Source organism: Leucopleurus acutus (assembly GCF_964270905.1).
Source record: "Leucopleurus acutus genome assembly, chromosome: 12".
NCBI classification, from domain to species: domain Eukaryota; kingdom Metazoa; phylum Chordata; class Mammalia; order Artiodactyla; family Delphinidae; genus Leucopleurus; species Leucopleurus acutus.
Window position 1 is genome coordinate 48,598,430 of NC_139154.1, and position 27,958 is coordinate 48,626,387.

Genomic DNA, 27,958 nt, shown 5'->3' on the forward strand with positions numbered 1-27,958 from the left:
CTCGCGGCGCGCCGACTCCACATCCGGGAGCGGAGAGGAGAGCGGAAGTGGCGTTGATCTGGCCGGAGCCCTTGGGTGAATTTGTTAGGCGTGGAGAGGCAGTGATGTCTTCCAGACTCGGTGCAGTGCCCGCCGTGAGTTTCTCGGTTTGACCGTTACGCTTTAGGGGTAGCGCTGTCGAGCCCGCCACACGCGGTCCCTCGCTTTTGTCCCCTGCTCAGAGTTGGTTTTATCAGAGCCCATCGCAGGCCCCACCCTTCTAGGTCAGATATACCAGCCCCCTCGTTTTTCCCCCCACTTCTGCTGCCCGATCCCCACCCCCTTGAACTCAGTTCCTCGTCAGATTGCCGTTAGTCTCTATTCCTTTTACATCCCCAATGCCTCCCATATCCGTTGTCCTCGCTTTCTGTCTCCCTTTTAGAGCTTCTTTCTAGGACAGGGCTTTGAGAATGGGGGAGATGAAGGCTCTTAGCGTTGTCACCTGCCTTGACCCTGTAGGAAGATAGGGCGGCACATTTTTCATAAAAAGTCTTGCCTTCTTCCGTTTGAGGGAGTAGCCCCGGGAGAGCTTCATTTCTTGGCACAGGGGGATTCGTCTTTTTGTGGTTAAGGTTCAGAGGCCCCTAGCATTTACTCATGTGCTTGCAATTTGCTAGACCCCGGGACCCACATCCTTTAAGCAGCAGAGGAGCACGAGGATCGTGGGAGCTAAGAAGTAAGTGAGGTTTTGTGCGATCCATTTATAATTGTGTCGCCAGCGCTGTCCAATAGAACTTCCCGTGATGATGAAAATGTTGTGTATCCACACTGTCCAGTACTGTAGCCACTAGCCACGTATAACTGTTGAGCGCTTGAAATGTGGCTTACGTCAGTGAGGAGCTGAATTTTAAATTGTATTTTAATTAATTTAAATAGCCACCTGTGACTAGTGGCCACCTGATTGGACAGTGCAGGTCTAATCCTAGTGTGGAGGAGGAAAACTTCGCTTGCAAAAAAAAAAAAAGTACGAATTATAATAAAAATGGAATGTGTGACTAAGTGTAGCCCTGCATTTCTTTAGACATCAAATATGTACTCATGAATACATTGATGAACTTGGGAAGGACTGATAAAAATGACTGTAAGCTACTTGGCTTCAAGACTGGTTTATTATATTGTTTACTGAATGTGCTAAGCTTTTCCATATTTGTTAATACAAAAAAGGTTCTTGTTAAGGAGATACTCATTGGAAGGGATTAATTCATTCATACAATATTTACTAAATATCTGCTTTGTGCCAGCTCTGTGGTAGGTTAGATACACAGACATGAAAAATACACAACTAAGGCTTCCCTGGTGGCGCAGTGGTTGAGAGTCCGCCTGCCGATGCAGGGGACATGGGTTCGTGCCCCGGTCTGGGAAGATCCCACATGCCGCGGAGCGGCTGGGCCCGTGAGCCGTGGCCATTGAGCCTGCGCATCCGGAGCCTGTGCTCCGCGACGGGAGAGGCCACAACAGTGAGAGGCCTGCGTACCGCAAAAAAAAATAATAATAATAAAAAAAAAATACACAACTAAGAGACTAACCTATTTAGGCAAGGAGATCCACACAATACAGTGTAATGAAATTTTTTTTTTTTTTTTTGCGGTACGCGGGCCTCTCACCGCTGTGGCTTCTTCCGTTGCGGAGCACAGGCTCCGGATGCGCAGGCGCAGCGGCCACGGCTCACGGGCCCAGCCGCTCCGCGGCGTGCGGGATCCTCCCGGACCGGGGCACGAACCCATGTTCCCTGCACTGGCAGGCGGACTCTCAACCACTACGCCACCAGGGAAGCCCAATCTGGTTTTTAACAAATAATCAAATACCCTGAGTTGATAGGTAGTGTAAAATACTTGAGAATTGTTTTTGTTGAGTCCTTTAAAAATAAAAGAGAGCTGGAGGGAGGGATTCCCTATCCACGTTGACTTAATCCCCAAGATGTTAAAACTGTTGATTTTTTTTTTCACTATACTCGTGCTTATTCATGAGCAGGGAGGTCGGTATATCCAAGTCCTACATTGACAGCAAAGAAATTTCTTTGAGGACAGTTTCCTAAGAGGAGTCAGATGGGACTTGACTCTTAATGGCCTGTTGATACTATCAAGTCTTTCTAGTACAGATAGTTCCCATTGTTTGGGATGGTGTTTTAGCCCTAGAGGACAGCCAGTTCCCACTAAAATTTTTTTATACCTTCATTGAGGTATAATTGAAGTACAATAGACTGCATATATTTATACAATAAGTATATTGTATACATATATAGATATATGTATACAATATCTTCATCTTTGACATATGTAAGTACCCATGAAACTGTCACCACGATCAAGATAACATTTCCATCTCTCCCAAAAGTTTTTTCACGTCCCTTTGCAATTCATTCCTCCCTCCACTCCTGTCCCCAGACACCCCCTGACCTGTTTTCTGTCACTGTACAGTGGTTTGCATGTTCTAGGATTTTCTATAAATGAAATCAGACATTGTGTCCTCTTTTTGCATGATTTGTTTCACTCAGAATAATGTTTTTTTTTTTTTTTTTGTGGTACGTGGGCCTCTCACTGTTGTGGCCTCTACCGTTGCGGAGCACAGGCTCCGGACGCGCAGGCTCAGCGGCCATGGCTCACGGGCCCAGCCGCTCCGCGACATGTGAGATCCTCCCGGACTGGGGGCACGAACCTGTGTCCCCTGCATTAGCAGGCGGACTCTCAACCACTGCGCCACCAGGGAAGCCCAGAATAATGATTTTGAATGAAGAATAGTTTTTGTTGCTAAACAGAATTCGATTATGGATATAACATAGTTTGTTTAGCCATCTATCTTGAGGGACATTTGGGTTATTCTCAGTGTGGAGGTATTACAGTAAAACTGCTGTGAACATTCATGGGCAAGTCTGTGTGTGGAAAAATATTTTTGTTTCTTTTGATAAATACTTAACACAGTATTTATTTATTAAGATGGAATTTACCATCTTAGGTTGATTGGGTCCGATGTCAGGAGAATGTTTCACTTTTTAAGAAATTGTCAGTCTTCCAAATTGGCGGTATTATTTTACATTCCTACCAGCAGTGTAGGAGAGTAAGTCTCTAATTTTAGCTAATTTAATGGGTGTATAATTGTGTTTCATTGTGGTTTTAATGAGAATTTTCCTGATGAATAGTGGTGTAACACATCTGTTCATGTGCTTATTGGCCGTTCATATATCTTTTTTTGTCAAGTGTGTTGATGTCTTTTGCCACCCCCCCCCAAAAAAAAATTGTGTTTTCTCTCACCGTTAAATTGTATAATTTAATTTTTAAAAAATATTTTCTGAACACAGTTCTTTTGTTATATGTGTCTTGAATATTTCCTCGTCAGTGGTTTGCATTTCATTTTCTTAATGGTGTCTTTTGAAGAGCCAAAGTTTTAAATTTATCATTAAAAATAATAAAAATTTTATCATTTTTTCCTTTTATGTTTCATGCTATTTGTATTCTATTTAAGAAAACTTTGCCATCCCTAATTGCAAAGATTTTTTCCTTTGCTTTCTTCCAGAAGTTTTATAGGTTTTACATTCAGGTCTATGGCTCATGTAGAGTTAATGTTTATGTATGGTGTGTTATAAAGGTCAATATTAATTTCTTTCCATTTGTATATCCAGTTGTTGAAAAGACGATCCTTTCCCTGTTCAGTTGCCTTGGCATCTTTGTTAAAAATCAATTAAACATGTATAGGTGTGGGTCTGTTTCTGGACTTTCATTATTCTCTTCCATTAATGTGTATGTCTATCTTTTTGCCAATACTAAACTGTTTTGGTACTGTAGCATTAGAGTAAGTCCTGAAATCAGATAAGGTAAGTCATCTAACTTTGTTGTTTTTTTCAAGATTGTTTCAGCTATTATATTTTCTTGGCCTTTTTATATAAATTCTACAATCAGTTTGTTATTTCTATAAAAGAAGCATGCTGGAGTGTTGATTGGTATATGTATTGAATCTATAGGTCGATTTAGGGAGAATTGCCGTTTTAACAATATTGAATTTTCTGATTTATGAGCATGTTATATTTTTCCATTTATTTAGGTCCTCTTCAATTTCTCTCACCAGTGAGTTGTAGTTTTCATTGTAAAATTCTTGGATGGCTTTTGTTAGATTTGTTTCTAGGTTCCTAGATTTGTTCCTAGGTTCCTGTGTTTTTTGTTATTGTAAATGCTATTGTTTTTACAAGTTCATCTTCTCGTTGCTTGTTGCTAGTAGCTAAGAGTACACTTGTTAAAAAAATATTTATTTATTTGGTTGTGCTGGGTCTTAGTTGCTGCAGGCGAGCTCCTTAGTTGCGGTTCGCAGGCTCCTTAGTTGCAGCACATGGGCTCCTTAGTTGCAGCCGGTGGGCTCCTTAGTTGTGGCATGTGAACTCTTAGTTGCAGCATGCATGTGGGATCTAGTTCCCTGACCAGGGATCAAACCTGGGCCCCCTGCATTGGGAGCGTGGAGTCTTGACCACTGCGCCACCAGGGAAGTCCCACAATTGATTTTTGTATTTTAGTCTTTTTTTTGTATTTTAGTCTTTAGTATCCTGTCACTTGCTAAATTCATTTTTAAAAAATTAATTAATTAATTTTTTGGCTGTGTTGGGTCTTTGTTGCTGCGCTCAGGCTTTCTCTAGTTGTGGTGAGCGGGGGCTACTCTTCATTGTGGTGTGTGGGCTTCTCATTGTGGCGGCTTCTCTTGTTGTGGAGCCCTGGCTCTAGGGCACGCGGGCTTCAGTAGTTGTGGCACGTGAGCTCAGTAGTTGTGGCTTGCGGGCTCTAGAGCACAGGCTCGGTAGTTGTAGTGCACGGGTTTAGTTGCTCCGTGGCATGTGGGATCTTCCTGCACTAGGGATCGAACCCGTGTCCCCTGCACTCTTAACCACTGCACCACCAGGGAAGTCCCTCAATTCATTTTTAATTCTAGTAATTATTTCATATATTTTCTGAGATTATCTTTGTAAACAAACAATAAAATCTGTTAAAAAAATCTGCAAGTGGGGGCAGTTATACTTTTTTCCTTCTGATCTTTATGCCTCCAGTTTCTTCTTATGTCAGTTTGGTAAGTTGTAGTTTTTAAGAAATTTGTTCATCTTAATTTATCAGTTTTTTTGGCATAAAGTTTTTCGAAGTATTCTCATTATTTTAATGTCTGTATGATGTATAATAATAACCCCTCTTTCATTTCTGACATTGGTTATTTGTGGTATCTTTGGTATCTTTTTTTCTTGATCAGTCTAGCTACAGTGTTGTCAATTTTGTGATCTTTTCAAAGAACCAGATTTTCTGTAAAGTCTGTTTCCTAATTTGTGAATTTCTCCTTTTTATTATGTTCTTCCTTCTATTTCTTTGGGCTTACTTTGCTCTTCTTTTTAAGCTACCTTAAGATGAAATCTTAACTTATTGATTTTAGATCTTCTTTTCTAACATAAGCATTTACAGTTTTAAGTTTCCTTCTAAGTACTGCTTTAGTTGCATCCCACAAATTTTGATATGTATATTTTTGTTGTTATTCACTTAAAATATTTTTGAATTTCCTTTGTGATTTCATTTTTGACCCATGAATTATTTAGAATTGGATTCTTTAATTGCCAGATTTATTTTTTATTTTAGATACCTTGCTATTCTTGATTTCTAATTTAATTCTGATGTGGTCAGAGAACACATGTATGATTTTCATCTCTTTAGGTTTAAAGTTTATAGCCCAGTATATGATCTATCTTGTGAATGCACAGTGTGCTCTTGAAAAGAAAGTATATCCCAGGGCTTCCCTGGTGGCGCAGTGGTTGAGAGTCCGCCTGCTGATGCAGGGCACACGGGTTCGTGCCCTGGTGTGGGAGGATCCCACAGGCCAGTGAGCCATGGCCACTGAGCCTGCACGTCCGGAGCCTGTGCTCCGCAACGGGAGAGGCCACAACAGTGAGAGGCCCGCGTATCAAAAAAAAAAAAAAAAAGAAAGTATATTCCATAGTGTTGGATGTAGTGTTCTATAAATGTCAGCTACAGCAAGGTGGCTAATAGTGTAGTTCAGATCTTCTGTGTCTTTACTCAATTTTTGTCTAGTCTGTCAGTTCCTAAGAGGAGGAGGACTTAAAATTTCTGGTAAGATTGTAGAATTGTCTACTTTTCTTTTTCTATCAGTTTTGCTTTGTGTGCTTTGAGCCTCTATTGTTAGACACATGCAGTGAGTAATTATGTCTTCCTGATGATTTGTCATTTTAATTATTATGAAGTGTCCCTTTTTATCTCTGGTAATACTCTTTGTCTTGAAGTCTATTTTATCTGATATTAAAATGGCCACTCCAGCCTTCTTGTGTTTGCTGATGGCATGGTATAATTTTTTCATCTTTTTACTTCCAATGTACATATGTCTTTATATTTAAATAAAGTGTGCCTCTGTAGGCAGCATATACTAGGATATTGCTTTCTTATTTACTCTCTCAATCTCTGACTTCTAACTGGAGGATTTAGACCGTAAACATTTTAATTAATTATTGCATGGTTGGATTTAGGTCTACCATTTAATTACTTGTTCTGTCTACTCTGTTCTTTCCTCTGTGCCTTCTTCTGGATTATTTAAATGTTTAGTGTGCCATTTTAATTTATCTATTTGATTTTGGCTCTCTCTCTGGCTCCCCCTCCCTTTTTTTTTCCTTTGAGGGGGAGGTTTGGTAGTAGTTGCTCTAGGAATTACAATATATACCTACCCTTTCATCATCTACTTAGAGTTAAAATACTACCACTTTGCTTAAATGTAGAAGCCTTAGACCATATAGATTCCTTTAACCCCCTACCTGCTGACCATTAAATTATAGCTGTCATATATATTACATCTACATTTATTGGAAACCTTACCAGATAATGCTAAAATTTTGCTTTAAAGAGTTTTTAATATTTACCTGGCTGTTTGCCATTTCTCTTGCTCTTTCTTCATTCTTAAAAATCCAGATTTCTGTCTGGTGTCATTTTTCCTTCAGCTGGAATTATTTCCCTTAGCATTTTTCATAGAGCAGTCTGCTGACAACAAATTTTCTTAGTTTTTCTTCATCTGAAGAAATATTCCTAAAGGCTATTTTCACTGAATATGGAATTTTGGATTGATAAATCTTTTCTCTTAGGATTTTAAAGGTGTTGTTGTGCTGTCTTGGTTTCTGTTGAGAAATTCACAATCATTTGAATAATATGTCATTTTTTTCTAGCTGGTTTCTGGATTTTTAAAATATCTTCAGTTTTAAACAGTTTCATTAAGATATATCTAGGTGTGTTTTTCTATTGAGTGTTTGTTGAGCTCCTTAAATCTGTAAATTTAAGTTTTTCATTAAATTTGGGGGATTTTTCCACCATTATTTTTTTCAAAAAATTTTCCTCAATCTCTCTTTCCTCTTCTTCTGGGATTACAACTATGCTTAAGTTAGATCTTTTGATATTGACACCGCAGGTTGTTGGGGCTCTGTTGACTGTTTTTCAGTCTTTTGTCCTCTTTGTTCTTCAGATTGGATAATTTCTATTGATCTGTCTTCAAGTTCATAGATTCTTTCCTCTGCTGTCTCTATTCTATTACTAGCCCATCCAGTGAATTTTTATTTTATTTGTTACTTTTCAGTTTTAAAATTAATTTGTTCTTTTTTATGATTTCTATTTTTCTGCTGATAATTCCTACATTTTCCTTCATTTCCCGTGTTTTCCTTTCTATCGTGGAGCATAATTATAATAGCTGCTTTAAAGGCTTTGATAGTTCCAACATCTGCATCATCTTCCAACATCTGTTTATCATCTGTCCTTTGAGAATTGCTCACATTTTCCTGGTTCTTTGTGAATTGCATAATTTTGGAATTTATTCTCAAGATTGTGAATGTTATTTGTGTAGACCATGGGTCTTTTTAGGATCTTCTAGGGATTGTTGCTGTTTTTATTTTAGCAGGTAACCTGTTTAGGTTCAGACCATAAATTCTGTCCTACTTTCTGAAGGCATTGGTTCAGTGGAACTGAGGTTCCATTCTTTTGAGTCTTTTCTGTGATGGTTTAGAGCTCAGGGGTTAGTTTGAGACTTTTTCAGGTTTTTCAAATCTTGTTTCAGTTCTCCAAGCTTTTGATACATTGGTTTGGATCTGTCTCACAGTAGTAGCTCAGGGGTTAGGCTGAGAGTTGTGTAGTTTGTTTAAATCTTATTTCACTTTCAAAGTCTTTGCTAAGCTGGTTTGGGTGTATCCCCCGCACATACATAGCTCAAGTTAAGCTGTGATTTGTGTGGATTTGTACACAGAAATATGAGGTCACCTTCTTTGCCTGTCTCTTCTCCATGATTCCCCCACATTCTCTAGTCTATAGAGACCCCTTTTCCTGGTTTCTAAGGCCAGAAAGATGGAGTTTCTATGAGAATTTAGGCTGCCCATGCTGGTCTGTGAGTGGGGGGCCACCCTTGTTGCAAAGCTGCATGTGAGAGAAAAAAAAAACTGGGAAACATACCCCATGTGACTCACTTCTCCCAGTTTTAACTGTTCTCCACAATCCACCTGCTTTTGTTTACTTTTTGAGGTCCAGAGTTTTTAGTTGTAATCAGCAAGAGGAATGGGCCATAGTGGGTGTGTGCCACTGTGCCGGAACCAGGACATCTCTGTATTAAATTTGTAATATTGGACCTCATATACAGAGCTGAGAATCAATTTTCCCTTTTTGTAGCATACTGACTTTGTAAGTTCCTGTTATTTTTTGTTTTCCCTATCCCCACATCCATCCCCTTCCTCCCAGAGACAACCATACTAACAAGTTTGATATTTGTCCTTAAATATTTATGAGTCCTCATAAAATAGCTAGTGCCGTTTACTTGTGTAATTGTTTTTAATTTACTGAATTGACATCTTGTTCTGTTTTTTTTTTTTTATTGAACAGTATGCTTTTTAGTTATGTTCGTATCTCTAGATGTGTAGAAATGGTTTATTGCTTCTAACAGCTACATAATATTCCTTGGCAGGCATCTATCACATTTTACTTTTATTTATTCCTAAGAATGGTCACCTTTGTTACTTCGAACTACCTGCTACCACAAACCTCTATGTGTAATTGTTACCAACTGTACCTCTAAAGTGTTGTCTTGAATCTGTCAGTTTATCATCTCTACTACGAAACCTTAGTTCAAGTTCAAGCTTTCATCATCTCTTATCCGTACTATTGCAATAAACTGCTAACTCTTCTCCTTTCTTTCACTCATCCTCCATGGGTCATCTTTTATACAGCATCCAGAGTGTGACATTTCTAAACCATAAATCTAAGGCAGGCCTCACACAGTTAAGTTAGCTGGAAGAGGAGTGTCTCAGAGATCCGTGGACTCCACTTTGAGAACTGCTGCTCTACCACACTTTGAGCTATCTAGAAGATACTTTGTCACTACTCAGTAATGTTTGTTGACTACATACTGACTGGTCTTAGATTTAGAAGTTTGGATCCAGCCGTATACCAGACTTCTGGCCAGCTTAACTCAGACAAGATAGCACCCTTCCTTTAGCTATGGGATCTAAGTATCAAGTTGCCTAAGCAAGACAGGGTGCCCTGACATCAAGGTGTAGTGGTTACTGTCCCTCTGCCAGAGGAATAGGGAGGCCTGGACACACCTGCTTACAGATCCAGGGCATCTTCTAAAGGGTCATGGAACACCCTATTTTACTACTTTCTTTTCATTGATGGATTTAGGAAGGAATGCCTACTTGGGCTATAGAATGATCATTTACGTGGACTGCTTATGCTTTCTGATTATAGTGAAGTATAATAATAATTATGTATATTGTACTAGGTCAACTAATTTAATTGTTAGAAAATTACAATCTAAATTGTTTTTATTATCAGGCTTCTTTGTTTTTTGCACAGGTAACCAACTTGGTTATCTTCTTATGATGTAATATAAGTAATAGAAACTTTACTCCAGACCCTCCTTTGTGGTATTTATCTATGTGTCCTGTTAGTAGCAGGACCCAGTGCTCCATAAAGGATAATAGTTTCCAGTACACTATCCCTCATGATGACTCCTTAAGCGGCTCATCATCTGCTTCTTCGTGTGAACTGGTGAGTGATTTTCCAGCCTCCTTCCGAAAGTCTGCCTACTGGATGAAGATGAGAAGGATCAAGCCAGCTGCTACTTCCCATGTTGAAGGTATCAGTATCAGTATCTTATTCCAAAGACAGGGAACTCTCTAAAGTTATATTTGAGGTACCTGTTGTAAATGGCTCTTAAAGTATTAAGTACCACATATGTGTTCCTTTTTAGTGGTTGAATTTTTATTTTTATTTTTTTTGGCCATGCCACTTGGCTTGTGGGATCTTAGTTCCCCAACCAGGGATTGAACCTGGGCCATGGCAGTGAAAGCGCCAAGTCCTAACCAGTGGACCGCCAGAGAAGTCCCCTGAAATTTTTTTTAAGGTGTTAGGCTGTCATATACTCTTAGCTTCATGAACTGTCCCTCTGTTTTACTGAGTGAAATTCTGCTGATCTTACTCCTCTAGGTTATATGGTATAGCCTTTCCTCTTCATACGAATTGAACTTTCTTTCCCGTTCTAGTTTGATCCTCTGTTGAGGGTTTAGGCGCTAGTGTAAGGATTATTCTAAGTGGAATTTATTAGTGGTTATAGTCTGACGGGTTCTTAGTAGCCCTTTATCTTGAACAGTTAGCCTCAAATCAGGATCAAACAAATCACACTGCCTGAAGGATCTTATTTTTCATAGGGAACAGTTGATCACTTGGGATGGAGAACAGTACAAAAGGAAAAGGGGAGGTTGAGTCAGTTAATGAAAAATTATACCAACTTCCCTAAAAATGTTACAAACACTTCTCTAAGACCTGTGCTTGCTGATAATCTTTCTCTTTGGTGGTCTTGTGATTGATGATTTGAAGATGGGCGTAGATGTTCTCATATAAACCATACTGAAATTTTGTTTTGTTTTCTTATGTTATTTCAGGGTCAGGTGGAGTATCAGCCAAAGGAAAAAGGAAACCCAGGCAGGAAGAAGATGAAGACTATCGAGAATTTCCTCAGAAGAAGCATAAGCTTTATGGTAAGGGAGTAACTTTGCTAATTCTTTTTCACTGCGTGCCTGGGCTTTATTCTCTGAAGGTGAAAGGGAGAGGGACCTTAGATTTTGGCCCTTAAGCACTTTTGAGCCCTTTGAATTTTTTGGCAAGGAATGGCCTCCATCCTGCCTTTGTTTTTTTGCTTTTTTTTTAATTTTGGCTACGCTGGATCTTCGTTGCGGCGCACGGGCTTCTCTAGTTGTAGCGTGTGGGCTCTCTAGTTGTGGCGCATGGGCTTCTCTGGTTGAGGCTCATGGGCTCTAGAGCTCACAGGCTCAGTAGTTGTAGCGTGCGGGCTCTCTAGTTGCAGCGTGTAGGCTTAGTTGCGGTATGTGGGATCTTAGTTCCCTGACCAGCGATTGAACCCAGGCCCCTTGCATTGGGAGCACGGAGTCTTAACCACTGGACCACCAGGGAAGTCCCCCCATCCTGCCTTATTTTACCGTTTTCTTCTGTCATGACTTAAGGGAGTCATTTGGTTGAGGGAGTGGGGCCTAGGGTGTTGAGAAGAAGAGGAAAGAGATTTTGGTGCTAGAGAGGGGTCAGAAAAGGTGATGTGTTGGGATTCAAGTTTCTGTCTTGCGTCAGGGAGGAAGCAACGGCCTAAAACTCAGCCTAATCCCAAAGCCCAGGCTCGTCGTATTCGGAAGGAACCACCAGCTTATGCAGCAGGTATGCTTTCTGTTGGAAGCTTTTTGAGATCTAGTTCTCTCATTCTGTCTTTTTTGTTGTTGTTGGTAAAGGAATGATGTACCAAAGCATTTTTTTAGGGAGGCGCTTATTAAGCGCATGGCTTTGGAGGTCAGTCATGTTTGTTCAAGTTTTGGCTCTTCATTAATTTTTTGACCTGCCTCTTAATTTCTGCAAACTTCAGTTTCCTTGTCTCTAAATAGGAATAATAAAGGCAGTCAGAATTGTTGTGAAAATTAAATGGGATAAAAACATTTAACAAAGTCTCAGGCACATAGGAAACACTTAGCAAACTGATTGTTATGTATCTCAGTATCCCATTCTTATATGCTACTATGAAAAATATTACCCATTGACAGTTATATGTCAGTAAAACTGGGAAAAAAATTATTGCTCATTTCTTTAAGCCACTGGGCTTTGGAGTGGTTGTTGGATGGTTTTGATCGTGGGGAATTGAGTAGGAGTTTCAGAAACTCTTCACTGTCTGAAAAAAATTATTTCTAGAAGTTATATATAGCAAGAGTCTTTCCCCTAGGAAGAGGAAAAGCCACTTTATGATACTTTTCCTAAAATCTGGGATTGTGCTTTTTGTTTCTGGAGAATACTGCAAATTGTAAGTGTTCCTTTCTCTCCTTTGTAGGCAGTTTAGAGGAGCAGTGGTACTTAGAAATTGTGGATAAAGGCAGTGTCTCCTGTCCTACCTGCCAGGCAGTGGGGAGAAAGACCATAGAGGGCTTAAAGAAACACATGGAAAACTGCAAACAGGTTAGATATTTTGTGGCATTTCGTAACTGTTATGACTTTTTACCCAAACTTTAAACCTCTGGCACTGTGTTGGATATGCTGATTATTGTGGAGAAGAGGCAGCATTGTGTCATAGAGAAAACATAGACTCTGGAGTCTGACAGACTTGGGTTTGAATCTTCATTCAGGTACTTACTAGTTGTGTCATTTAGCTTTTTATGTGTGGACCTCAGTTTTCTCATTTATAAAGTAGAGATAGTTACTACCTTGTGTAGTCCATGAGAGGATAAAAAAAGAAATATTACATGCTAAGTGCCTACCCCATTACTTGGCAAATACTGGCACTCAGTAAATGGTAGTTCTTATTATTTTGAAAATGAATAGCCTTTACCTCTTTGCCCTTGAGGACATGACAATGAGCTTTTGGGATTTTGAGATTCATTGACTATTATAGAATTTGGGAAATAAAGGAGATACAGACCAGAGCAGTTGAATAGGACTTTGTGACATTCTGTTTCTCTGTTGAACAGCCTGACCCTGAGCAGTGTTTTTTCCTTGTAGGAAATGTTCACTTGTCATCATTGTGGGAAACAACTTCGTTCACTGGCAGGGATGAAGTATCATGTCATGGCAAATCATAATAGCTTGGTAAGAGCGTGTTCTGTGCTGTATGAGCCTATGTGGTATTTGGATGCCTTTACTTGGATGAATGTAGATAAATCAGTGGAGATGGCTAAGGCTCTGGGACTTCATGGGATGTTAAGTAAGAATACCATTTAGATAGAAGAGTTACACACAATGAAATGTGGATACATAGGTATTTGTGTTTAGGTTAGCCCAAAGGTTCATATCCTGGGAGGTAGAGGCTTTGAACTCTTAGTTCCTTTACATTCACTTCACTGTTTAGGAGAAGATGGAGAAAGCCAGGAGTCAGATAACTTAGATTTCATGGGCATCAGCTTAGGTACTAGTCCAGTCCTTGATTCTCCTATGATAGAATTTCTTTTCTGTATCTGTCTTGTCCATGAGTCATTTGCTTGTCTGCTTCTCTTGCTTTCTAGCCCATCTTGAAGGCTGGAGATGAAATAGATGAGCCAAGTGAGAGGGAACGTCTCCGAACAGTTCTCAAGAGACTGGGAAAGCTGAGGTGCATGCGTGAGGTAAGAGCCCAAAGACAGCAACTCCTTCTGCCTGGAGCCTCAGGTCAATGTCTTTCTGTTACTTGCTTCCATGTCTCCTACTTCTCCCTTACAGACCTGGTTTTGTGTCATCTTCCAGCATAAGAGCGACTTCTGTTTTTCAGGGTCTCCTGAATTCATTAACTGTTCTTTATTTTCTTTCTCATCTCCAGAAATTTGTTCTCCCTTTTCCCTTTGTTTGAAGGAGTTTCTTTGTCATCCTTTCTTTAGTGTGATAAAGAGGATTGTAGTAACCTCATGTGAGGAACTTTGATATTGCTGGCTGTTTGATATTGGGGTGGAGTTGAATCATAGACCAAGGAGGAAGCTGTGACACAGACGAGGTATACAGTTCTAGTTTACTGATTGCTGACTAAGTTGATTGAATATCATACTTGGTGGTAGATAGGACAGCAGTTGGGCCAGGGACAAGGAAGAGTTGTGCGAATGGGAAATGCTGGAGAGGGTCTAGTGATATCAGAGCATCTGTTTGTATGATGTGGCCGTTTAGAAGTTTAGAAATCATATAAAAATATGTAAGGTTATAATATAGGCCTCTCTCCTTTGTTCAGAGTTGCTCTAGTAGCTTCACCAGCATCATGGGATATCTGTATCATGTCAGAAAATGTGGCAAAGGGGCTGCAGAGCTGGAGAAGATGACCCTGAAATGTCACCACTGTGGAAAGCCATATAGATCGAAGGCTGGACTTGCGTATCATCTGAGGTCAGAGCATGGGCCTGTGAGTACTGATTGCTTTCCAGACCCTGTTTGGGGATCTGTTCTGCGGTGACTGCTTGCCCCTGCATCTTTCCTACATCCTTGGTTCCTCATTTGTAGTCCCTTTTGATCTGAATGTTTTTGTTCTCTCTCTTCCTTGTTCTTTTGTGCTCTCCTGTCTGATCATTATTAGGTTAAAGAAATCAAAGTTCATTGTATAGTCTGGGCAGAAGTAAACTCATTACTATATTTTTAAAGCTTAAGGCATTCTCCCTAAGTGAGAAATTTTGTGGGATTCTATCCAGCCGATCCCTCTATTCCAGTTTTTTTGTCTTGAATTTTTCTTTTCCTGATTACATTTCTAGGCTCCCCCACCTCGTTTTTTCTTTTTTAGCGTTAAGTTTCAAGATATAACTTACATATGGTAATTAATATTCTTTCTTTTTAGTATACAGTTATGAGTTTTGACAAAAACATACAGTCATGTAATTACCACCATGATCAAGATACAGAACAATTTGATCATGCCTCCCCAGATTCTTCTGTGTCCCTTTGTAGTCAGTTGTTCTTCCCATCCCTAGCCCCTGGCAACCACTGATCTATCTCCTGTCCCTATAGTTTTGCCTTTTCTGGAATGTCGTATAAATGGGCTCATACAGTATATACCCTCTTGAGTCTGGCTTCCTTCACTGAGCATAATGCATTTGTGATTCATCCATGTGTTGCATGGATCATTAGTTTATTCCTTTTTGTTTCTGTCTAGGATTCCACTGTATGGATATTTAACAATTTATCCATTCACCAGTTGAAGAGCATTTGAGTCATTTCTAGTTTGGGGCAGTTTTGAATAAGCTGCTATAAACATTTACATAAAGGTTTTTGTGTGAAAATAAGTTTTGATTTCTCTTGGGTAAATACTTAGGAATAGGACTGTTAGGTCATATGATAAATGTATGTTTAACTTTGTGAGAAACTGCCAAGCCGTTTTCCTAAGTGGCTGTGCCATTTTGCATTCTCACCAGCAAAGCATGGGAATTCCAGGAGCTTTGCGTCTTTATCAGCACTTGCCCTTGTCATGTTCATTTTTAAAATCCATTCTAATAGGTATGTAGCAGTATTTTACTGCCGTTTAAATTTGCATTTCCCTAATGACTAATGATATTGACCATCTTTTCATCTGCTTATTGGCAATGTCAGTCTTTAATGAAGTTTCTTCTTTAGTGAAGTGTCTGTTGAAATCCTGTGTTCATTTTATTGTTGCAGTTTTTGTTGTCTTGCTATTACGTTTTAAATATATTTTGAGTTTTTTTACATATTCTGGACACAAGTCTTTTTTTTTTTTTTTTTTTTTTTTTTTGGCGGTACGCGGGCCTCTCACTGTTGTGGCCTCTCCCGTTGTGGAGCACAGGCTCCGGACGCACAGGCTTAGCGGCCATGGCTCACGGGCCCAGCCGCTCCGTGGCATGTGGGATCTTCCCGGACCGGGGCACAAACCCACGTCCCCTGCATCGGCAGGCGGACTCTCAACCACTGTGCCACCAGGGAAGCCCTTTTTTTTTTCACATCTTTATTAGAGTATAATTGCTTTACAGTGGTGTGTTAGTTTCTGCTTTATAACAAAGTGAATCAGTTATACATATACATGTGTTCCCATATCTTTTATTTATTTTTTTATTATTATTATTATTTTTTGCTGCGCTGTGCAGAATGCAGCATCTGAATTCCCCGACTGGGGATCAAACCTGTGCCCCTTGCATTGGGAGCGCAGAGTCTTAACCACTGGACCAACAGGGAAGTCCCTGGACACGAGTGTTTTAGCAGATACATGTTTTGCAGATATTTTCTCCCAGTCTGTAGCTTGTCTTTGCATTTTTTATAGTGTTTTTCAAAGGGCAGAATTCTTAATTTTCATAAAGTTCAGTTTATCTTTTTTTTCCTTTTATGGATAAGGCTTTTGTTGTTGTATCTAAGATATCTTTGCCCAATCCAGTGTATAATTTTCTTTTGCTGCATTATAACAATCACCATAAAATTAATGGCTTAAACAACACAACTGTATTATCTCACAGTTTATTAGGCCAGAAGTCCAGGTTACAGCATGGCTCAGCTGGTTCCCCTGTATAGAGCCTCACAAGACTGGAATCAAAGTGTCGGTAGGGCTGTTCCTTTCTGAAGGCTCGAAGAGACGATCTGTTTCCAGGCTCATTAAGATGGTTCAAGAATTCAGTTCCATTCAGGCATAGGACCTCATTTCCGTGTTTGCTGGGAGATGTGCTCAACTTCTAAAGGCTACCTGCAGTCCCTGGCTCATCGTCCATTTATCTTCGAGTCAGCAACAGTATTGAGTATCTCTCATGCTTGAAATGTCTCCTGCCTCATTTTTCTGTCACACCTCTCCTACTTAAAGTCAACTGATTATGGACATATATTAGATTTATAAGAATACGTTCACATCAGCATCTAGATTAATGTTTGGTTGATTAACTGATGACGGTAGCCTCACCAAGTTGACACATCAAAAAACCATCATGCCCAGGATCACAAAACGTTCTCCCTAGGTTTCTTCTAGAATTTTTATACTTTTATGGTTTACATTTATGACTATGATCCATTTTGAATTAATTTTTGTATATGGGTTGATGTTTATTTCTTTGTATATGGGTATATCTTGACTTTTAACCACTTGCACTTATTCCAACACAACAGATTTTATCCTGCTGAGAAGCTTTTTACCAGTAAAATATGCATTAAGATGGTAGAGCTTTATACTAGCGGTTAGCAAGCTAGTAAGTAGCTTTCTTTTCTTCCTTTTTTTTTTTTTTTTAATAGCTCTTTCGATATGAGAGCAGGAAGGACAGCCTTTAATCACTGGATCTGATGGAAGCCATTTCTCAGGCCTTTGTTTTACTGTGTCTTATTCTTGCAGATATCCTTCTTTCCAGAGTCAGGACAGCCAGAGTGCTTGAAGGACATGAGCTTGGAGCCAAAGAGTGGGGGCCGAGTTCAGAGGCGTTCTGCCAAGATAGCTGTATACCACCTGCAGGAGCTGGCCTCTGCTGAACTGGCCAAGGAGTGGCCTAAGAGAAAGGTGCTTCAGGATCTGGTGCCTGATGATCGGAAGGTGAGGCAGAAAGTAGTATTAATTTTGAACCATTATGTCTGATACTGGGCTTACCACATACAGAAAAGTAAACACACTTGAGTGAGTACATGATAGACAATATTTTGCTCCTTTATCCTTGGAGATGGAGTATATCTGATCCAGCTTCAGTGTTTGGATTCATGTAGGTCCTAGAGTGACAGTCTTTTCAGAAGTTCTTTAAGGAGCCCTCTTAATTTTAGGCTACTTCCATGGTGAACCTGAATTCCCAGGTCACTTTTTTGTTTGGTCTTTGCCCAGTATATTTCCACTTTGTTAGTTCATATGTAGTAGTTTAATATTTAGTTTAGGTAGGTGTTTTCAGTTTGTTTTTATAGCAGTAGAACCCCTTTCCCCGCCTACTTTTTTTTCCAAATAATAAAAGCTTATGCAAAACACCAGTATATAAAATAACTAAAAATGGAGTTGCTCTGAGTAACTAGGGGTAGTGAGCCCAAAGGCTTGTCTACTTAGCCTTCTCCTTGATACTTTTATCATTCCCCTCCACGGCCCCAAATGCACTTCTGAGGGGTGCAGAGCCCATCTTGGAAGCCTTTGGTTTAGAATAAACAGATCATAGAGGGAAGGAGCCCTATTTGGCCAAGAGGAGACAAGGAGTATATGACAGTGGAGTAGTCATGGGAAGGGGTTGGAGGGCATTACAGTAAGGACTAAGATCAGAGTTAAGGGTCTGTTACTCTCCAGGGTGTCAAGAAGAATAGTTTAGATTTGGCCTGGTGCTTTGACCCATGTGAGAGGAATGTTATGTATTATAAGAAAATAGGTCAAATCTAGAAGTTAACACTTTTTCTTATTTGGTCTAAAAATCAGTCCTACTGGTGTCCAAGAAGTTGGATCCTATTTTTCAATATCAGAACATCCTTTCTTGTTTCAGACTTATTGCCACTTTTTTCATGCCACAGGCTAAAGTACATGGTTATCTAAATTCAGTTTAGATGTGAATTTTGCACAGTGATATAAATCTTGTGATATTGCAGTCCAGTTGCTTTCATTTTGCATGGTATGCGTTAGAGAATTTGTTAGCTCACTGGTAAGTTTTGGTATTGTTACCTAGCAGATACTTTCTCAAAATCATCAAACAGTTTTATATTTTGACCGTATATGGGTTTTAAGGCATAATTATTTTTTTTTAACATAAAAACTTAATTTTTTGGATTGTGGTTCAAAAGTCAAAATGATGACAAACATTGAGATATCTCACTCTCATTTGTCTTTTTCCTCTCCTGTATCTATGATTAACCATTCTTATTAGTTTCTTGTGTGTCCTTCTGGTGTTTCTTGATGCAAACACAAGCAATTTGTTTAGGAAAACCTCCTGTGTTTTCCTTTACTCTCACACTACTACACACTCACAACACTTCTGATACCAGATGTGTGGGGTTTTCCCACACTGGCCAATTCTCCAACACCAGCTGGGTATCCTACAATTTAATATAGTCTGACACTATCTACTTGGAGTTAATATCAGATCATATAAGTTAAGGGCTCAATCCCACAAGACTGCTTCAACTTCAGATTCCAGTCATAAGTCCCAGGTTGTCAACTTGTACTCTGATGGATTGGCTATAAATTGGGGTTCCCATGACGCCTTGCTTGGGTTTGATAATTTGCTCAAATGATTCACAGAACTCAGGGAAACACGTTTACTGGTTTATTATAAAGGATGTAATGAAGGGTACAGATGAACAACCAGATGAAGAGATACATAAGGTGAGGTCTGGAAGAGTCCTGAGCATCAGAGCTCTTGTCCTGTGGAGTTGGGGGTGTGTCACTCTCCTGGCACATAGATATGTTCACCAACCCAGAAGTTCTCTGAACCCTGTTATTTGGGGATTTTTATGGAGGGTTCATCGCATACGCATAATTGATTATTAACTCCATTTTCATACCCTCTCTGCTTGCCAGAGAATGGGAGGTGGGCCTGAAAGTTCCAAACTTCTAATCATTGCTTTGTCTTTCTGGTGACCACCCTCCTTCTAGGAGTCCACCAAGAGTCAACTCATTAGAACAAAAGATGCTTCTGTCACCCAGGAAATTCCAAGAGATTTAGGAGCTCTGTGTCAGATATTCCTATAACTGAGGGAATTACAAATTTTAGGAGCTCTGTGTCAAGTACCAGGGTCAAAGACTAAGTATTAGCAGGATCTAGGGCGCAGAGACCAATATATATTTCTTACTATTTTACGAATATATATTCCTTTTTAAAAAACCTTTATATTTTGAAATAATTTTAGACTTACAAAATAATTGCAAAATTAGTACAGAGTTTCCATGTGCTCTTTACCCAGCTCCTTCTAATGCCAACATTTTACATGTAAGTATAACAGGATCCCATCAGCATCCCGTCAGGATTCCACATTTAATTTTGTTTACTGTGTCTCCTTAGTCTCCTCTAATCTGTTACAGTTCTTTGGACATTCTTTGTCTTCTGTGCCCTTGACACTTTTGAAGAGACTATCTGGTTATTTTGTAGAATATCCCTAATGTGGGTGTGTCTGGTATTTTCTCAAGATTAGATTGAAGGTTTTATGTTTTTGGCAAAAATGCCTTCAAAGCAATGTTGGCCCTTCACAGTGTACCATATTAGGAGGTATATGTATCTTTTTACTGATGATAATAACCTTGGTCACTTGATTAGGTGTCCAGTTTTATCCATGGCAAAATTACGGTTTTCCCCTTTGTAAATTAATAAATATTTTGTGTGGAGATTGAGACATTCAACTAATCTGCCTTATTATGCTTCTGCCCACTTTAGCATCCATCAGTGATTCTTGCCTGCAACAATTATTTCTATTGTGTTTTAGTCTAATGATGATTTTCTGTTTCCATCATTTCTTATTCAATGTTAATTGGAATTCTCCTGTGAGAAAGATCTTTTTCTTCTATTAATTTATTTATGTAAGTATGGAGTCATGGATACTTACTTTATTCTAGGGTTATAATCCAATGCTATTATTATTTTGCTGCTCAAATTGTCCCAGATTTGGCCATCAAGGGCTCTTTCAAGTGGGCTCCTGTGTCGTTTCATCATGTCCCTATCACTTTTTGAGCACTTTTTAATTCTCTGACACCATGAGATACTGTAGGTGCATCTTGTATTTTTCTTGCCCCAGCCCTGGAACCAACTGTTCCTCTAAGGAATCCTACTTTCTTTTATTGGAGAATATATTTAGAAACAAAGATTTGAGTGCTAGGTGTACTCATTCCTACTGGGATGTCATTGCTTCTGGGTCCTCTTGACGGATAGAAATATGACATTTATGTATGAATATTCATGCACACATACACATAATAGTATTTATTCTATATCTGTCTGTTTAAAGCCATGATTCATCTCCAGTCCAACACTACAAGTTTCATTCACACCTTCTTTTTTCCTTACTTATAACTCCTTTCTCTAGTAATGAGAATCCTGGCTGTCACTGTCTACAGTATATTTATTTATTTGCTCAATCCTACTGTAACATGAAGTAGTTTCAGAATTGTTAACCCATACCTCTGTAAAAAACAAATTTACTAACTAGAGACTAATATTTATATATAGTTTTTTTAATCTTTAGCCTTAGCATATATAGTCAAAGTACTGTTTTCCGAAGTTTCTTAGGTTGGTTCCCACCTCCCCCACTCCTTTCATTATGTTTCTCATTTGTAATAATTATATTTCTCGTTTGTAATAATAAGGTTCATGTGTTACTCTTATTACATTTTGGGTTCCCCCTACATCCTATTTAATTTAAACCATTCATGGGGGAGTAGCCAAAATGGTATAGTAGTACAACTGTGAGCTCACCTCCTCCCATGGACAGACCTGTTTACAAAGCAACTATCTTTGAGGATGAGGTGAAGACTAGCAGAAAATAGCAGTTATATCCACAACTAAAGATGTAAAGAAGGAACTACAACAAGATGGGTAGGAGGGGCAGAGACATGGTAGTCAAGACCCATATCCCTGGATAGGTGACCCACAAATGGAAGAATATTCACAACTGCAGCGGTTCTCTCCAAGCTGTGAGGGGTCTGAGCCCCATATCTGACTCCTCCCCAGCCTGGGGGTCCTGCACTGGGAAGATGAGCACCCAGAATGTCTGACTTTGAAGGCCAGCAGGGCTTGCATACAGGGGAGCCAGAGGGCTGTAGGAAACAGAGACTGTCCTCTTAGATAGCACACCAAAAAACCTCACGCACTCCAAGACCCATTACAGAGACAGTAATTGGAAAGAAGCCTGAGTCAGACCCACTTGCTGGGTTTGGAGAGCCTGCCAGAGAGGCAGGAGGCAACTGTGACTCCCCCAGGGGAAACAGTCACTGGTGGCCGCCATTTTGGGGAGCTTGTTTGACTGCGAAGACACCGGTGCTGGCAAGTGCCATGCTGGAGTCCTCCCTCTAGCCTGTGAGCACCAGGGGCTCACCACCCACCAGCCAGTCAGCACCAGTCCCAGGACCGGCTCAGGCTGAGCAGCTACCACACTGGGACCCAGCTCCCTCCACCTCTGGGCCCAGGACCTGGCCCCACCCACCAGCAGGCCTGCACTAGCCCTGACACCCCTAGAGCCTGGTCCTGCTCACCAGTGGGCCAGCACCAGCACTAAGAGCCCCAGGCTGCACAGGCAGCTTGTCTGGGACCTGGACCTTCCCAACAGTGGGTTGGCACCAGCCCCAGGACCCCCTGGGCTATGCAGCCAGCCTTACTGGACTTGTCCCACCCACTATCAGGCCAGCATCATCCCTGGGTGCCCCCAAGCCTGGTAGCCAGCCACCCTAGGACCCAGTTCTGCCCACCAGCAGGTCACCACCAGTCCCAGCGCCCCCTGGGGACCTGCTGTCAGCTGCACTGGGACCCAGTCTTGCCCACCAGTGGGCTGGCAGCCACTGCATGAGTCAGGGCCTAGCAGCCAGTTAGACCAGGTGCCAGCCCCGCCTACCAGTGTGCCCGCAGTAGCCAGCCCCGCCACAAAAGAAGGGCTCACATAGCCCACATAGGGGGAAATCCCTAGAGCATATTGTTCTGGTGACCAGAGGGGAGTGTGCTACTAGGTGCCACAGGATGTCTCATACATAAGGCCACTTCTCCAAGATGGGGAACTGTAACTGACCGGTCTAGTATATGGAAATAAACACAGAGAATTAGGCAAAATGAGAAAGAGGACTGTGTTCCACACAAAGGAACAAGACAAAATCCTGGAAGAAGAACTAAGGAAAGAGTAGATAAGCCTTCTACCTGATAGAGTTCAAGGTGATGCTCATAAAGATACTCAGTGAAATCAGGAAAAGAATGGACGAATACAGTGAGAAGTTTAACAAAGAGTTAGAAAATATAAAGAAGAACCGAAGAACTGAAGAATACAGTAACTGAAATAAAAAATACACTAGAAGGAATCAACAGTAGATTAGATGATACAGAAGAACAGAAGAGTGAACTGGAGGACAAAATAGTAGAAATCACCCAAGCTGAGTAGAAAAAAGAAAAAGGAATTTTAAGAAATGAAGATAGTTTATGAGAACTAACATTCACATTATAGGGGTCCCAGAAGGGGAAGAGAGAGAAAAGGGGGCAGAGAATTTATTTGAAAAAATAATAGCTGAGGGCTTCCCTGGTGGTGCAGCAGTTGAGAGTCCGCCTGCCGATGCAGGGGACACAGGTTCGTGCCCCAGTCCAGGAGGATCCCACGTGCCGCAGAGCGGCTGGGCCCGTGAGCCATGGCCGCTGAGCCTGCACGTCCGGAGCCTCTGCTCCGCAACGGGAGAGGCCACAACAGTGAGAGGCCCGCATACCACAAATAAATAAATATAATAATAATAGCTGAAAACTTCCCTAACTTGGGGAAGGAAACACATATCCAGGTCTAGGAATCATAAAGAGTCCCAAACAAGACGAACCCAAAGAGGTCTGCACCAAGACACATTGTAATTAAAATGGCAAAAATTAAAGACAGAAGATCTTAAAAGCAGCAAAGCAACTAGATAACGTACAAGAGAACTCCCACAAGACTGTCAACTGACTTTTCAGCTGAAACTGCAGGCCAGAAGGGGGTGGCACGATTTATTTAAAGTGATGAAAGGAAAAAACCTACAGTCAAGTACTCTTCCCAGTAAAGCTATCATTCAGATTTGAAGGAGAGTTAAAAGGTTTTACAGATAAATAAAAGCTACAAGAGCTCAGCACCACTAAACCAGCTTTATAAGAAATGTTAAAGGGACTTCTCTAATCGGAAAAGAGAAGACCACAACTAGAAATATGAAAATTACAAAAGGAAAAAAATCTCTTTGGCGAAAGCAAATATACAGTAAAAATAGGAAATCAACCACTTATAAAGCTAGAAGGAAGGTTAAAAGACAAACTAGTAAAATCATCTATGTGCATAAGGGATATACAAAACAGAAAGCTGTAAAATATGTTAAAAACATTTGAGGGAGAGAGTAAAAATGCATGGTTGTTAGAATGCCTTCAAACTTAAGAGAACATCAACTTAAAAGAAAAAAAATATATATATGGGCTGCTGTATGTAAACCTTATGGTAACCACAAACCAAAAATCTGCAATAGAAAAAAGAGAAAGGAGTCCAAAACTATCACTAAAGATAGTTATCAAATTACAAGGAAAGAGCAAAAGAAGAAAAAGGAACAAAAAACAGCAACAAATACCCAGAGAACAGTTACCTAAATGGCCATAAGTACATATCTGTCAATAATTACTTTAGACGTAAATGGACTAAGTACTCCAATCAAAAGACATAGAGTAGCTGAATGGACACAAAAACAAAACATGTATACATGCTGTCTAAAAGAGACTCACTTCAGATCTGACTGACTGAAAGTGAGGGGGTGAAAAAAGGTATTCCATGCAAATGGAAACAAAAAGAAAGGTGGGGTATTTATATTTATATCAGATAAAATATTTATATCAGATAAAATAGGTCTTAAAGACCGTAACAAGAGACAAAGGACATTACATAATGATAAAGGGATCAATCCATATTTATATCAGATAAAATATTTATATCAGATATTTATATTTATATCAGATAAATATATTTTTATCAGATAAAATATTTATATTTATATCAGATAAAATAGATCAGATATTGATATCAGATAAAATAGGTCTTAAAGACCGTAACAAGAGACAAAGGACATTACATAATGATAAAGGGATCAATCCAAAAAGAAGATATAACAGTTGTAAATATATATGCACTCAACGTAGGAGCTCCTAAATACATAAAGCAAATGTTAACAAACAAAAAGGGAGAGGGACTTCCCTGGTGGTCCAGTGGTTAAGACTCTGCGCTCCCAGTGAAGGGGATGTGGGTTCAATCCCTGGTTGGGAAACTAAGATCCCACGTGCCGTGTGGTACGGCAGAAAAAAAAAAGGGAGGGGTAGAAATCGACAATAACACAATATTAGTATGGGACTTTAACATCCCATTTACATCAATAGACAGATCATCCAGACAGAAAGTCAATAAGGAAACACTGGCATTAAATGACACATTAGACCAGATGGACTTTATATGTTTTATATATATAACATTCCATCCAAAAGCAGAATACACATTATTTTCAAGTGCACGTGGAACATTCTCCAGGATAGACCACACGCTAGGCCACAGAACAAGTCTCAATTTAAGAAGATTGAAATCGTATCAAGCATCTTTTCCAACCAGAAGGGTATGACACATGGAGGCTAAGCAATATGCTACTTAGCAACCAGTGGGTCACTAAAGAAATCAGGAAACTGAAAAATATCTGGAAATGAATGAAAATGGAAACACAATAATTCAAAATCTATAGGATGCAGCAAAAGCAGTTCTTAGAGGGAACTGCTAAATTCTAATGATACAAGCCTACCCCAGGAAACAAGAAAAATCCCAAATAAACAACCTAACCTTATACCTAAAGGAACTAGAAAAAGAAGAACAAGCAAAACCCAAAGTTAGTAGAAGGAAAGAAAGAATAAAAATCAGAGCAGAAGTAAATGAAATAGACACTAAAAAATAAATAAATAAAAAGGAAACATCAATGAAACTAAAAGCTGGTTCTATGAAAAGTTAAAAAAAATTGATAAACCTTTAGCCACACTCATCAAGAAAAAAGAGAGTGACCAAATAAATAAAAGGAAAAAGGAAACGTTACCACTAACAACAGAGAAATACAAATGATCATAAGAGACTACTATGAATAATTACAGTATATGCCAATAAAAAGGACAACCTAGAAGAAATGGATAAATTCCTGGAAACATCCAATCTCCCAAAACTGAATCAGGAAGAAATAGAAAATATGAACAGACCAAATTGAATCAGTAATTTAAAAGCTCCCTACAAACAGAAGTTCAGGACCAGATGGCTTCATAGGTCAATTCTACAAAACATATAAAGAAGAGTGAACACTGGTCCTTCTCAAACTGTTTCAAAAAATTGAAGAGGAAGGAACACTTCTGAACTCATTCTATGAAGCCAGCATCACCCTGATACCAAAACCTGACAAAGACACCACAAAAAAAGAAAATTACAGGTCGGTATCACTGATGAACATAAAGCAAAATCCTCAACAAAGTATTAGCAAATCTAATTCAACAATACATTAAAAGGATCATACACCGTGATCATGTGGGATTTATCCCAGGGATGCAGTGATGGTTCAGTATCCACAAATCAATCAGTGTGATATACCACATTAACAAACTAAAGAATGGGAAGTATGGGGTTATCTGAATAGATACAGAAAAACTTTTGACAAAATGCAATCCATCTATGGTAAAAATTCTCAACAAAGTGGTTACAGAGGGAACATACGTCAACATAATAAAGACCATCTGTTACAAGCCTGCCAGTAACATCCTACTCAATAGTGAAAAGCTAAAAGCATTTCTTCTAAGATCAAGAAGATAAGGATGCCCACTTTTATTAAACATAGTATTGGAAGTCCTAGCAACAGCAATCAGACAAGAAAATAAAATCAATGGCATCCAAATTGGAAAGAAGTAAAATTGTCACTGTTTGCAGATGACATAATACAATATAGAGAAAATCCAAAGGATACCACAAAAAGCTATTAGAACTGATCAATGAATTCAGGAAAGTTGCAGGGTACAAAATTAATACACAGAAATCTGTTGTGTTTCTATACACTAAAAACGAGCTATCAGAAATCAGAATTAAGAAAACAATCCCATTAACAATTGCATCAAAAAGAATGAAATACCTAGGAATAAATCTCACAAAGGAGGTAAAAGACCTATACTTAGAAAACTAAGACACTGATGAAAGAAATTGCAGACAACAGAAACAAGTGGAAAGATATACCATGCTTATGGATTGGAAGAATTAATATTATTAAAATGACTAAGAAAGAGGAAATGCTTATAAATAAAACCAGTTTTGTACTGTGATTTACCAAAGGTTCTTTAGGTTACCTTTCTTACTTCCTCCATTAACCTCTATGGGCTTGGATCTGTTCTTCTGTCTCAGAGAATCAGTTTCCTTTCAGATGCTTCCATTTTTCAAGCAGGAGGACTGTGTATTACCAATGGTGAACTTTGCAAGAACTGTCTCTACAGGTGTTAACTCTTCTGGAAACTAGTTATAGTTGTAAGAAGAGACTAACTGGTGTCAAAGCATGAGAAAGGAAGTGCTAGGAATAATTCTACTTTTGCAGTATAAGCAAAGAATAGATGTTCTATTCCCTGAGTTTTCTCACATTCTTTCAGGTTGAACCTTAATCTTTTTGTGTTAGAATTTTTAAAATATCAAAAATTAACATGATGTCATTGAAGAAAAATGATAAATGCAGATAAGCAGGCAGAAAATCACTCAAAATTCTAGCACCCAGAGAATACCACTGTTAACATTTTGATTTATAGCCTTTGACCCATATCCATATATTTCTATTGAATATGTAATATATATATGTTCCTTGAGTATAATATATACATATTATATATATATTATATAGAGAGAGGGAAAATTTATATTGCTTTCTCTTTTTTTTTTTTTTTTTTACGGTACGCGGGCCTCTCACTGTTGTGGCCTCTCCCGTTGTGGAGCACAGGCTCCGGACGGACAGGCTCAGCGGCCATGGCTCACGGGCCCAGCCGCTCCGCAGCATGTGGGATCTTCCCGGACCGGGGCACGAACCCTTGTCCCCTGCATCGGCAGGTGGACTCTCAACCACTGCGCCACCAGGGAAGCCCTATTGCTTTCTCTTTTGTAACAAATATTTTAACTGTATAATGCTCTGTCACTAGCTTTTTTTTTTCAACTTTAGATGAAATGTTATATCTGAAAGTCTCCTGTCCTCTGTTAAAAATCAAACTATTTTAAGACAGAACAATAGGCAATTATACTTACGTGTTTCAGGAACTTTAAAGGATCTTACATATTATCAT

The 27,958-nt window shown here is 39.5% G+C and overlaps 1 protein-coding gene across 4 annotated transcripts in view; it reads left to right on the forward strand.

The window, feature by feature from the left end:
* The first annotated feature begins 14 nt into the window (after window positions 1-14).
* ZNF512 (zinc finger protein 512) overlaps window positions 15-27,958 on the forward strand; it is a 34,528-nt gene continuing 6,584 nt past the window's right edge. Inside the window, exons 1-10 of one of the 4 annotated variants that reach the window (XM_082851776.1) lie at window positions 15-134; window positions 657-715; window positions 9,977-10,164; window positions 10,970-11,065; window positions 11,670-11,753; window positions 12,412-12,536; window positions 13,077-13,163; window positions 13,577-13,675; window positions 14,266-14,433; window positions 17,338-17,532. In XM_082851776.1, coding sequence (XP_082707902.1) covers window positions 105-134; window positions 657-715; window positions 9,977-10,164; window positions 10,970-11,065; window positions 11,670-11,753; window positions 12,412-12,536; window positions 13,077-13,163; window positions 13,577-13,675; window positions 14,266-14,433; window positions 17,338-17,532 — 1,131 coding nt within the window. In that variant the 5' untranslated portion in view covers window positions 15-104. The remainder of the gene's footprint in view (window positions 135-656; window positions 716-9,976; window positions 10,165-10,969; window positions 11,066-11,669; window positions 11,754-12,411; window positions 12,537-13,076; window positions 13,164-13,576; window positions 13,676-14,265; window positions 14,434-17,337; window positions 17,533-27,958) is intronic. The other 3 variants (XM_082851773.1, XM_082851774.1, XM_082851775.1) reach the window with 3 other exon arrangements.